Source organism: Aulonocara stuartgranti (genome assembly GCF_965226115.1).
Source record: "Aulonocara stuartgranti genome assembly, chromosome: 17".
Lineage (NCBI taxonomy): Eukaryota > Metazoa > Chordata > Actinopteri > Cichliformes > Cichlidae > Aulonocara > Aulonocara stuartgranti.
The window spans coordinates 21768187-21780282 of record NC_138953.1 but is presented as its reverse complement, the minus strand read 5'-3'; the positions used below and the strand labels follow the sequence as shown (position 1 = coordinate 21780282).

Sequence of the window (12096 nt, the reverse complement as noted above, 5' to 3'; positions counted from 1 at the left end):
CATGCCTCAAACTTTCACAATCATGCTTTGCTGCTCTTTAAAAGAGGATCATTGTCTCTTGGAGTCCAGTATCGAAGCAGGCAGCTCATCAAGGCACAGAGAACCAAAGGACGCCGTGCCCGTATTGACAGTATTTGACGACCTGGGATGAGAATTTGTTGCAGAGAATGGAGAGATGTCCAGAAGAAATAATACGATGTAAACGGCAGCCTTTTAGGACTCTTTACAGAGGTAGATAAATGTTTCCTGATAAGCACTTTTGGCAGCATGAACAGCTTACAGAACAGCTCTTTTTACCACCTGGATTGGAAGTTTGCAAAAAGCAATTAAAGTGTTCTTCTTACCTCTGGATGTCAGCTCCACTGATGCTGCTCTGTACAAATCATCACCTCACAAACACAAGACCAAGCATCTCCTATCCCTCTGCATTCTGCTCATGCTTCACGGCAAATGTACACGAAGAGAAAACTAGGGAGGGGGTGGAAGAAAGCGGCACAATGAGAAGAGGAGAGAAAAAACAGAGAAGGGCGGAGTGGTGGAGAGGAAGGGAGGGAAGGAGATGCTGCGGGTGAGTGAGTGGAAGCGCCCATTAATTTGAATTTAAAGGATGTGAGGAGAGGACGGCACGAGACGCAGCCAGCCTTGGAGAGAGGAGAGAGGGGCGCTGGGAGAGGAAAGAGATGGATGAGAGGGGGGAAAAAAAGAGTCTGAAAATGAGATGAGAGAGTTGGGCAGTTAAGAGGCATCACTGCCGGTCAACTGTGCATCTATTGATCCGCAGCGGCCGGGTGGTTTTTCTGCCAGAGCCACCGGAGATAAAACGGATGAAAGGGGGGAAAAGAAAAGACGACTACTGTGTTGTGCTTTTCTTTTTCATTTTCATTTTTTTTGTTTGCTGCCAACCTGCGAAGTGAGAAGTGTGTGAGAGCGCTCCAAGCTGAGCACATCACACGCGAGACGAACACATTCAGTTCGCAGAGTCTGAGCTGCCTCGAACATCCACTGCTACTTTCAGCGGCCGCCAGGAGTTGAGTCGAGATTTACGGGCTGCTTCACATGGAGCTGAGGCAGCATCCAACGCAGGTGAAGCTTGAGATTTAGTGTTTACTGCTGCTGCACATCTGTGCCGTCAGCTGTTTTATAGAAAAATACTGTGAAAGCGGAGGATACTTGAGCGCTGGAGAGTTTGTAAGCATGTCTTGACATCTGGAGAAGGAAGAAGACTGAGCCGGCAGCTCTCGTCCTGGCATCCTGAGGTGCGAATGGGATGCTGAAACCAAGATCTTCAGGAGTCAAGATGTGGATTAGGAGATGAATTCCGAGGAGGGGTCGAGGAGGGATGAGGTTTTTCGGGGTGAGAAGGCAAGAAAGGGCTGCCACTGCCCCGTGGCGACTCCGCCTGCCTCCACCGCCACCTCCCCGTGAACATGCAGGTCCTACAGATCGTCAAGGAGCTGGTGTCGCCGTCCAGACGCAGGGCAGCGGCCAGATTCGGAGGTGTGTGTGCGCATTTTATGACCCATTAAGCTTCTATTGCAGCCACTAATTGTGTCAGAGGACAAAGATTTGAATCAGTGCAATGAAGACAAGATCAAATCTACCTGACCAAACATTATTTTGGGAGAAAGGAACGAGGAGAGCCTTGTTGAATGTATGGAGATTGATATGAAGTGCATGCAGGTTTTGAGTAAATCTCGTCCCTGAAGCAGGTGAAAGGTCTACTGTTTTACTCTCAGTTATGATGTGCCTCACTGTGAGGAGCTGTTAATCCTCATCAGACAACTTCATTACTGTAGGTTTCAGTGGAGTGTTGGTGTTTCACAATAGTTTAAGGTCACCGCCTTTTCTTGGTGCAATTTCAGAAATATTTGTTACTCTGATCTGCATAATTAGTCATGTATTAATTTGCAAACTGCTGCCTAGAAAGTGCCATCCGACTCTGTGTCACTTGCAGCCTCTTCTCAAGAAAATTTATAGATTTGAAGTTGGTGAATAAGATGCATAAAAATGCTCCCAGCAGGTGCTGAGGTCCAGTTTAAAAAAAAAATCACATTGCTTGAAGAAAAGTGAAGCCCTAAGATGTGCGAGACTGATGCCTGCAAATAGATAGATAGATATATAGATATCTGCATATGAATACGTAGAAGCTGCAGCCGGGGGGAAACAGAAAGCCTGTCATTCACTTGTAGTCTGGCTTTTATTGACCACTTGGGTTTTGAGCACACTTTGGTACGCTGTGTGTGGTAAGCATATAAGGGATGTCATTTTCTGTAATGCATTAGCTAATCATGGGCTGTTTCGATTTAGCTTTACGTTCATTTTTCATTTACCTGCATTCGGCTACAGTGAAAAGGAAAGCTTGGCTCAGATATCTGCTGCCTGCACGCGAAACCCCTCAAAAGTAGCAGCCGAGGTTAAGTCAGCAGACTTGGGCCTGTTGTGTTTAGACCAAACACAAGGCAGTTCTCTTAGATGGAGAGATTCAAAGTATGAAAGATGGACATAGCTATCGATTAGCACAGCCTGGTTAATCTCCTTTTCTGACTCTTAGAAGACCAAATTATGTGGTTAGAGACGGGGCACATACAGCACTATTAGAACCACATTAATGGATCTTTAATGCCCCCTTTGTCCCTAAAAGTCAATGTCACAAGCAACACTTCTGATAGTTGATTTGATGTGGCCTCCTTGGCACAAAAACGGTCCAGTTTAATAATAAAGTTAATTAGTTTGTACTGAATGTCATTGTGGATGAGTTTAAACTTTTTGGTGTGCCATGTGTCATTAGTCTGAATGGGACGGACATGCCCCTCGAGCAGCTTCTGTAATAGCACTGTTGCTGTGGGACGTGTGTGTGTGTGTGTGTGTGTGTGTGTGTGTGTGTGTGTGTGTGTGTGTGTGTGTGTGTGTGTGTGTGTGTGTGTGTGTGTGTGTGTGTGTGTGTGTGTGTGTGTGAGAGTCGGCTTCATTTCTCTGGTGTGCACTGAATAATGAAGCATGGTGCTCTGAGTAATGGAACACTATCTGACCACTGACCCGGTCCTGTCTCCTGGTTGGATGCCACCCTGTGCCGTAGCCACAGGAGGAGGAAAGGCACAGCTTGTCGCTTCAGTGCTTCTCGAATAAAAAATAAGCTTCTGTTTGTTACTGTGGGGAAATTTGCATAAATTTAATGAGAAGTTAATGGGCAGTTTAATCGACACTTGTTGCAGGTTTCTTCAAAATGTAATCTTTTTTTTTTTTTAGAAATACTGTTATTTATTTATTTTTTGCACCTGCTAAATTCTATGTTCATGTACTTGATATCAGCTTTCACATGACTCTTTCTGATTTGCCTCATGTTGTTATTCCACTTGTGTAAATGTAGAAACCTTTATGTGCTTGAAGCCACTGTTAACCACTGGATGTACCTGCTCTAGCAGCCAGGATATATTTGATTTAAAAGGCTTGAATTCAGGTAGGAAATGCTTTGTCTCCTGCCAGCTGGCATTCATAACAGCTTCAATTTATCAACTGGCCCCACTAGGACACTTGTGTAGGGCCAATTAAAGCACACAAGGAAGCGCTGCAGCATGGGCTGCATTGGGGGGGCAATATTTTAGGACTTGGGTCCCAAATCATTGGTCAGAAAAGATTGATGGAGACAGATGTTACATTCTCCAGCACGCAGGTGCTTTATTTTTGGTCACTGGACAAGGTCATTTACTAGTTTAACTCCTGGTTGTTAAGTTTCTTCCATTTTCTTTTCGTTAATGCAGACAATGCACTGGGAAGTTGGCGGGTTAAAGAGATAATATCCAATCAGATGGTATTAGTTAATTTATGAATAGGTATTTTATAATATTATATTCTGAAGGTCTCATTGTCTGGAAATACACATAACTGTCTGTACTTTTGTGCTGTTATTCCTTAATCACTGTGAAGGGACAGCTTTTCCACAACATATATGTGAAGTCCAGCTCATTAAGGGAACTTTGAGCTGTTTTTAATGACTGAAATACTTCTGTGGACACTCTTTTTCTTTTTTGAGAGGTACGTGTCCAGCATGGGAGCAATAGGGATTTCTCAAAGAATGAATTGCTGTAACAGAGGTGGCATAAACGGGGTTACAGACTTATCACATCGTTTTGTGTTATTGTTTGTATTGAATCTACCTAAATGTCATTATCACATCTGAGAGTGTCTTCTGGTTCAGAATGAGCCTTTGGGGGGTGACTATGCTCAGCAATGAGCCTGATACAGAAACGTCGATGACTTCCAGACCATTTTATAAACGAGAGCTTCTGCTCTGCTTGAGGAAAAGAGAAGAAGTTGGGGGGAAAAAAATTGAATAAAAAATAAATATTTTATTACAGTACTGTGTTTGGGGTGGAGAGTGGTGGGGGTGGCTTCAAAGGTGGCTAAAGTGTGAGAAAAAGCACTGCACCCCATCGCCTTTCTCTACTTTCTCTAATTGAGCTGCATTTGTCAAATTCAAAATCCAGTCCAACATCGACAACCATGAAGATAACTTTTTTTGTCTTCTTCTTTTAAAGAATGATAATATTTTTTAATGACTGCCCATTAACAATCCACACTTTCCATTTGGCTGTCGTCTTTATCTCGGTCTATCGGCCCTGCAGACGAATTCACCTTGGCTCCTCTCGCAGCCTGAATCAGTGCAGGCAGATTTAGCACGACGGCCTCCAGCAGATACAGGACACACAAATTCACACACTCGCTGCAGTTCTGTGCAGACTGGGAGGAGTGGTGAGTGGGGATAAGGTGCGAGGTGCCAGCAGATGTTGTTGAGCTCCTCGGCTGGATAGCGCGATGGCATGAGTGTGAGATAACAGAATATCTGATAATTTGTCCAGCTCCCTGTCAGCTTTGCAGGATCAAAACCACATGTACTTGTGAGAAAGCATCAGATTGTGTGTGTGTGTGTGTGTGTGTGTGTGTGTGTGTGTGTGTGTGTGTGTGTGTCTGCCACATTTCTGAGCATGCTCAGTGGTTCCTGCCACATCAAAAAACAATACATGTCATGTTCATTTTAATAAAGTAATGTCTTAGTTTTAGGAGAAAGAGCACTCGTAAACCTGCAGTTTTGAACACTTTTCCTTGGAGACAACTTAAAGTGAGCTGTTAGGGCTGCAAGCACCGTGTTTAGTGGTTAATCAGCAGCTAATTTCTTTACCAGTTTTTCATTTGCTTCATAGCACAAGATCAAGTATAACAGCACATCCACACACATTGGGCGATTGTGGCTCAAGAGTTGGGCGTTCGTCTTGTAACCGGAAGGTTGCCGGTTCGAGCCCGGCTCCGACAGTCTCGGTCGTTGTGTCCTTGGGCAAGACACTTCACCTGTTGCCTACTGGTGGTGGTCAGAGGGCCCGGTGGCGCCAGTGTCCGGCAGCCTCGCCTCTGTCAGTGCGCCCCAGGGCGGCTGTGGCTACACTGTAGCTGCCATCACCAGTGTGTGAATGTGTGCGTGAATGGGTGGATGATTGTGTATAGTGTAAAGCGCTTTGAGGTCCTTAGGACCAAGTAAAGCGCTATACAAATACAGACCATTTACCATATTCCACAAATTATTTAAATAGCTGCTCTTATTACCTGTAGAATAAGTTAACCAGATGCCTCTAGAAGAAGGGAAGAAACCTCTGGATGAATGAGATGGAGTGCAGGGATCAGAGGTCAGAAGGGGATCTGATGGCAGTGTAAGTTTGCAAAATGTAACTTGAAGGAGGCCGACTGTAGCTGAGTCTACGATCTGGTGACTTGAAGATGTCTAGTAAATAAGACAGGAGTTGCAGTACATGATTAGATTATTAGAAGGCCTGACCCCAGCATACCTGAAGCCTCTCCTGAAATTGGAAATCAACACTGAGAGAAAAGTAGAGCCCAGACTGAAGCAGCTGACCTGAGAAGGTGTAAGGCAGTGGGAGGGGAGGGCCTCCTGTGGCTCAGATTGAGTGGGTTCAGGTTAATTTATTGGTTGATTGATCTTGTTGGTGGGTCCATGTTTTAACTACTTGTTTGCTTTATATACAAGATAAACAGAATATCTCCGTCTTATAATCAAAGCCAGCGTGAAAGTTCCATTTATTCTTTCTAATGGTCAGCAGGGGGTGACTTCTCTAAAAAATCAAGTTACAAAACAACTATAGAAATCTATGGGCAACTGGTCCTGCTTCTCTCTTCATCTCTGACCTCAGTAAACACTTTTCAAATGAGATTATGGTCTTAATCACTAGTGTATAAGCCTGACTTCCCTTCTCTAAATAATGGTCCCTATTGCATATATTAGGTCATGCTCTAAACTGAAGGTTGTTGGTTCCATTATTTAGAAGAGCCACTCCCAAAAGTCTGGGCCGCAGCCCTCTGTACTATATTTCATCCTGAACTCAATCAATAGTAGGAAATATAATGGAGCAGGTGCCAGAAGAAAAGTTGCCGAAAAACTTGAACTTGACAAGGGTCTTAAGTCATAGGACAGAAAATTCTTGGAAAACTTTGTTAAACTTTTCTGGGAAGGAAATCCGTTTATATTGATTTAGGTCTGCAACAGCCTGCGGGAGGTCCAAGGCCTCAACCTGGGCTCTCATTCAGTCCACACTAGAGTAAAATTACTTGGGGATCTCATTATCAGGTAGGAATTTACCCATGAGTTTCCGTTATTTGCAGTTCATTCATACAGGACAAACAAGGTCTGTGTGTCAGTCCCATTTGGCCAAATGCGTCCAGAGAGGCGGAACTGTCCGGCTCTCACTAAAACCTTGGAGAAATGTGTTAGCTTTCCACTGTCCATGAATTATCCCCTCCACTTATTCCACAAAAGAGCACAAAAGTGCCTTGTGCACACAGAGCTTCCCTCTGCAGCAGCGTTTATCTACTGCTGTTATTGAGAAGAGGGAGGGGGGATTTACAGCAAATCTAAAGCAAGACTGCAGCCTGCTCCTGGTCAACACCATCAGTAGCTCACTGCATTATTCAGCAACCTTCATACTCTTCCTCTCACTCTCTCTTTCTTTCAGTCGAGGAAAAAAAAAAAAGAAAACCTGGTTCATTCACATATTCAAATTCTGCACCAGGAGCATCAGACAAGAACACTTCTTGGTGTTTTGCATACCAGGAACACCATCTGTAGGCATTTTGTGCATGTTTGCATGGCTATGTGTGTGTTTTATATTTATTCTGGCCTGGAGCTTTAAGAAAACTACTACACGCTGTTAAGCTAAGGAGGGACTGGCAGATAGTCCAGACCCAGCGGGTGTTGGGCTAAAGCTGACCACTGACAACCACATTGCAGCAGAAGGACTAATTGCCTGCCTGTCGTCAAAAAGGGCAGATCTGCAGCACACTTCATAGCGCCGCTGTCGACTCTCTTGGCAGAACAGTGCAGAGTTTAGCCTCAGACAGTGGAGTCATTTAAACGTTGAGGCTTGTTGTATTTTTCACGGCTTGTGTCAGATTCAGTCGGCTGTATTGATCGCTGCTTTTGGTGCTTCACACCTTCTCTTATTAAATTATGTATCAAGTGATGCAACAGGCCTTCAGATATTACTGAGGCTGGGCTATTACGAGGGAGGTGTTTGACTGAGTATACATTATATAGTGCTGTATAACTATACCAGATTATAACAGGAGCTTTTTGCAAAAACCAATGTAGCTTGCAGATGAGAATAGCGAAGCTGGTGCTAGAATCTTCTGTAGCTACACAAAGAAGTTTGGTTGACGTATGTAGGAAAATGGCACATGGCTTCATTGCTCTGACTTCAGCTTCCTTCAGTTTATGGGCTGAATGAGAAGACCAAACAAACGATCCACTCTCAGATGTCACATCGGGAAGAATTCATGATTTTCAGTGCATTTGAACTCACTCATTCACTCATTTGAACTGAATGCACAAGCAGGTAGCAACATCTGGGACTGAATAATGGAGCCAGTGTGGAAGTACTATAAACTGCAGTTCCTCTAACGGCCAGTAGAGGCTGGCTCCAAAAGTGATTCAATCTTCATAGTCTCCCGTGTTAAAATGTCCAACTCTTTATGAAAACTCTTCAATGGCTGATTTTGTATAATTTAATTTAATAATCCATTTGGTTACTGAAGTTTAGGACGTGGCCTTTCATGACCTGAGACAGGGCTCTGTATTTATAGCTAGATGTCCGCTTGGCTATTTTATCACACTAAACTGAAACATTTAGAGCATCATAATGGAATTGCAAACAATATGACTTTTGTTGGGACTCAGCCCCTCCCAATAAGGTTGTGTTTCGGTTTCAGTGAGTGAAAATTTAGTATCTCATCAGATTGTTACTCTTGTAACAATTACTCGTTATTACAGTGTTAATAACGGGTCTCCAGCCTGTAAGCGTCCAGTGTTCCTCTGTTTCTCAGCCAGATCTGCCCTCTCCCTCATTTGTCACGTCCAGTTTCACTTCATGCCCAACTTGAACTTGATTGCTGTCCTCTTCAGGGTAGTCTTACCTCCAGCTGTATTTGGATCACTCACTGAAAGACCCGTTTGAATTTCTTACCTGTGCACGTTAGTAATTTTTCCCTGAACTTTAAACTTGTGCAGACCAACCTTAATCCTGAGTTGCATCACTGTGGATAAAGAGCTACGACTCGTGCTTCAATTTAAAGACCATTCAGAATATTCCCAAGTTGATGAATCATGTATTTGTTAGCCCACATTACCCCTTTGCTTCCAAATTCCAAAGGCATCTGGGGAAGAACATTTGGACCAAACGACCTGGACTGTGCTGGAAGCCTTTTTTGTCTGCAAAAATTTACTTGCCACCTACCCTGCTCACCAGATTTGGCTCCATGCAACGCAGTGGAGGTCATCAAGCATTCGTCCCAAATGCTCACATGCACACAGTCACATTCAGATCGAGGGTAAGACATCAGGAGCTCTGGTAGTGGTGTATTGCTGCATAACCTGCATCCAACCCTGAAGGGAATGGCTGTGTAGTTTCGATATTAATTTCATTTTATTTTATTTTATTATTATTATTATTATTATTATTTTAATAGGTGCAGTCTCTAAACTTTTTGATGGTACCTCTTATACCCATTTTATAACTAAATCTTGGATCCTTTAAACCTGTCTGGCTTTCTGCATCATTTCTGTCAACAGGTCCGACCTCTTGGTCCTAATGTTCCCACCCGACTTGTCCTCGGTCACGGTGCTGGATCCGTTTCCGTTCATGCTAACAGACTTTAGCAATCTGGCTTCATCAAGTTTCAATACTGCTTACAGTCATGCTTCTCTACACAGAAACGGTTGCTCTTTTGCTCTAAAGTATGCTTAAAAAAAATAAATACATAAAATGTGGTCAGCTTTCATTTCCTCTGTCCTCCTTGGGATCAGGAAGCCACACTGCTTTGAAGCCCAGAGCTGTGCTTATAATTGAAGGCAGTGTGAATACTCCAAACCACAGAAGCATCTTTTCTATCGTTTGTCATCTCCACATGCTGACTGTTAGAGGATGACAGATAATTAAGTCAGCTTGGTGGGATGTATCCTGTAAATTAGCCGCAGTCTCCTGTTTATGCACAATTTAAATCCACTGGGGTTCAGTTTGTCCAGCTGAATGGGTAATAATACTCCAGCGTAACGCAGCACCGAAGTCAATCCAACCTTAATAGTTGTGTAAAGGCAGTAAAAAGAATTGAGTATGTGTGTATTTGTGTGTAGTCTCTTTGCATGCCAGAGAAATAAGGAAATGCTCTGTAACGAGTGAGGAAGTTGTGCTGGTAGCCTTTGAGGAACAGTGATTTGAGTCACTTTCCCTGAACTACTGTTGGAGCTTCATTCATCTTCCTGCTCATCTGAGTGCATTTATTTTGTTCCTATTATGTGAGAAATGCAGCTTTAAAGTATTTTGCATTAAAAAAAAAAAGTGATCGGAAATGAGTGCATGTTTTAAAAAAAAAAAGAGGAGGGAAAACAGCCGTCTGATTGTTACTCTCCTGAGGTAGTTTGACAGGCCTGTATTTAGCTCTCGCTGCCTCTGATCTGCACCGCATTTAGTCTCTTTGAACAAAAACGATGGCGTGCGGTTCTTTTACAGGCTCCTGTTGGCTGATAGACGCCTAATTCACCTTGTGGTAACTTGCAAGTCTGCAAATCTGCCACTGCTGCATGCAAATTTAAAAAAAGAAGCCTTTGAGCTCGGTATTCATAAACTAAGATGGTATTAGTTAGCATTTAGTTCTTCAGGGTCAGTGGGATTATTGCTTTACAAATGGGCTTTGATATGGGTTAAATGATATATTGATGTAATTGTATGTAGATTATTAAAAGTTTTAAATATCATAATTTTTTTTAAAAAAAAGGAAAGAAATCATGAATAAAATGAGTAAATAATCGACTCTCAGGCTGCCCTGCAGGAGGCTGCTTGTTCCGCTTGTAGGTTACTGCAGCTGTTCTCAAATAAAGTCAACACCTGGCACTTCACTGCATTCAGACTTACTTTGTATTTGTGGTACAAATGAGTCTGCCCTCATGTAAAAGCACCCGTTAGCTCTGCATAGCTCGTTGTCTTATCGTATCAGTGGCCGATCACAGTGAAAGTCCAGCAAATGAAGCCAAACTGAAAAACTGCTCTCCTTTCTAGATCCTAAATCTATCTTTTCTGTTCTTGAGTGCAGCACAGAGCACCAGTCTGCTTAGCCAGCATTACCCAGCATGCCTTTAGTGCAATGTTATAAACCTGCGGTTATCAGTAGCTGTGGCTCAGGAGGAAGAGCAGGTTGTCATCCAGTCTGCTTGCTAAAATATCCTTAGGCAAGCTCCTGAACTGCAAGTTGCTCCTGATGCGTTCTCCGGAGTGTGAATGTGTGTGAGTGTTAGATGGAAAGCCCTAGAAGAAAGAGTTTCTATAAATGTGTGTGAGAATGAGGCTTGTAGTCTGAGTACGGTGTGCTATATAAGAACCAGTCTGTTTAGCACACATTGTCTGCTTCACGGGTTATTGTGTGGTGTGAGGTCTGACCTGTTATAAATTGTCTTTTATCGTATAATAAGAATCAGCAGTTAGAGGGATGCACAGTCTCTCAATCCACTCCACTCCACAGTGACATGAATTTTTAAACCAGAAAAAAATACTGCAAAGTAGTTGCTACGTTCTCCAGGGGATTTGTGGGCAAGCAACAAAAGGAACGAGTCCTTCTATTGTATCGCTGAAGAGTCTACTCACCAGTGATACTCTTATTGCTTTTCAAGAATATGGGTCCAATAAAACTCTATCGTAAGTTTTTTTTTTTTCTTCAAGTACTCTAAATGAAATCTAAATGTAAAGATTTTGCAAGTTTTATTTTCCTTTGCAGATAAAACTGTATATTTGACTGCATGTTGTTCAGATATTTTTATTGAAAGTGTGTGTTGTGTGAGCCTGGTGACTAGATCAGTCCTCAAGATAGTTCTAGTACAACTGCGCTGCAAACACACACAGTTAGGATGAAACTACAACTGCGCTGCAAACACACACAGTTAGGATGAAACTACACGACTGAACTTGGGATTATTTTTCAGAGTAGTGACTCGTCATGAGTCATCGTGAGCGTTCTCTCGTATGTTTTGTGTTTTACTTGCTGCTTGATGGTAGTTTTGGCTGACAGCACCAGGCTCACCCACCAAACTGCCTGATCTCACATACAGACTGAAGACAGGAAACAGATAGGGGTTAAAGGTCACATGTTCCATCCCTTTTTTAACAAGGTGATGTGAGCCTCACGTTTCTTAGTTTTTTGAGTTTCAGCTCAGTGATGTTTGCAACAGGCCTGGCTTTTGTGTGGTTCAAATGCTCGTTTGTAGCATTTGAGATTACGGATGATATTTTGTTTATGAACCTACATGCATACCTCTTATATTAGTCAGTATTCAGTTAGCTAACACTGCCACTGTTTTATGGTTTGTTCCACTTTATAGGAAGGTAGGGCTAGCTGTAGCTTTCTTTCTTTCATGGTGACTGTCAAGTCGGATTATAACCACCAAGAAACAACCAATGACAGAAAGAATCCCTTGATAAAAAGATGGTTTCCAGGTAGACTGTGCAAGACATTGTCCACAGAACTGCAGTATTCAGCCATTATTTTAATTCT

At 42.9% G+C, this 12096-nt stretch overlaps 1 protein-coding gene across 3 annotated transcripts in view; it reads left to right on the top strand.

Moving 5' to 3' along the window:
* Window positions 1-12096, top strand: part of usp6nl (USP6 N-terminal like) — a 99056-nt gene that overhangs the window by 38382 nt on the left and 48578 nt on the right. Inside the window, exon 1 of one of the 3 annotated variants that reach the window (XM_082509951.1) lies at window positions 943-1497. The exons of the other annotated variants lie outside the window; for them this stretch is intronic. Within the exon in view, the coding sequence (XP_082366077.1) occupies window positions 1428-1497 (70 nt within the window). The 5' untranslated portion in view covers window positions 943-1427. Of the gene's footprint in view, window positions 1-942; window positions 1498-12096 lie in introns of those variants that run through there. 3 annotated transcript variants of the gene reach the window in all.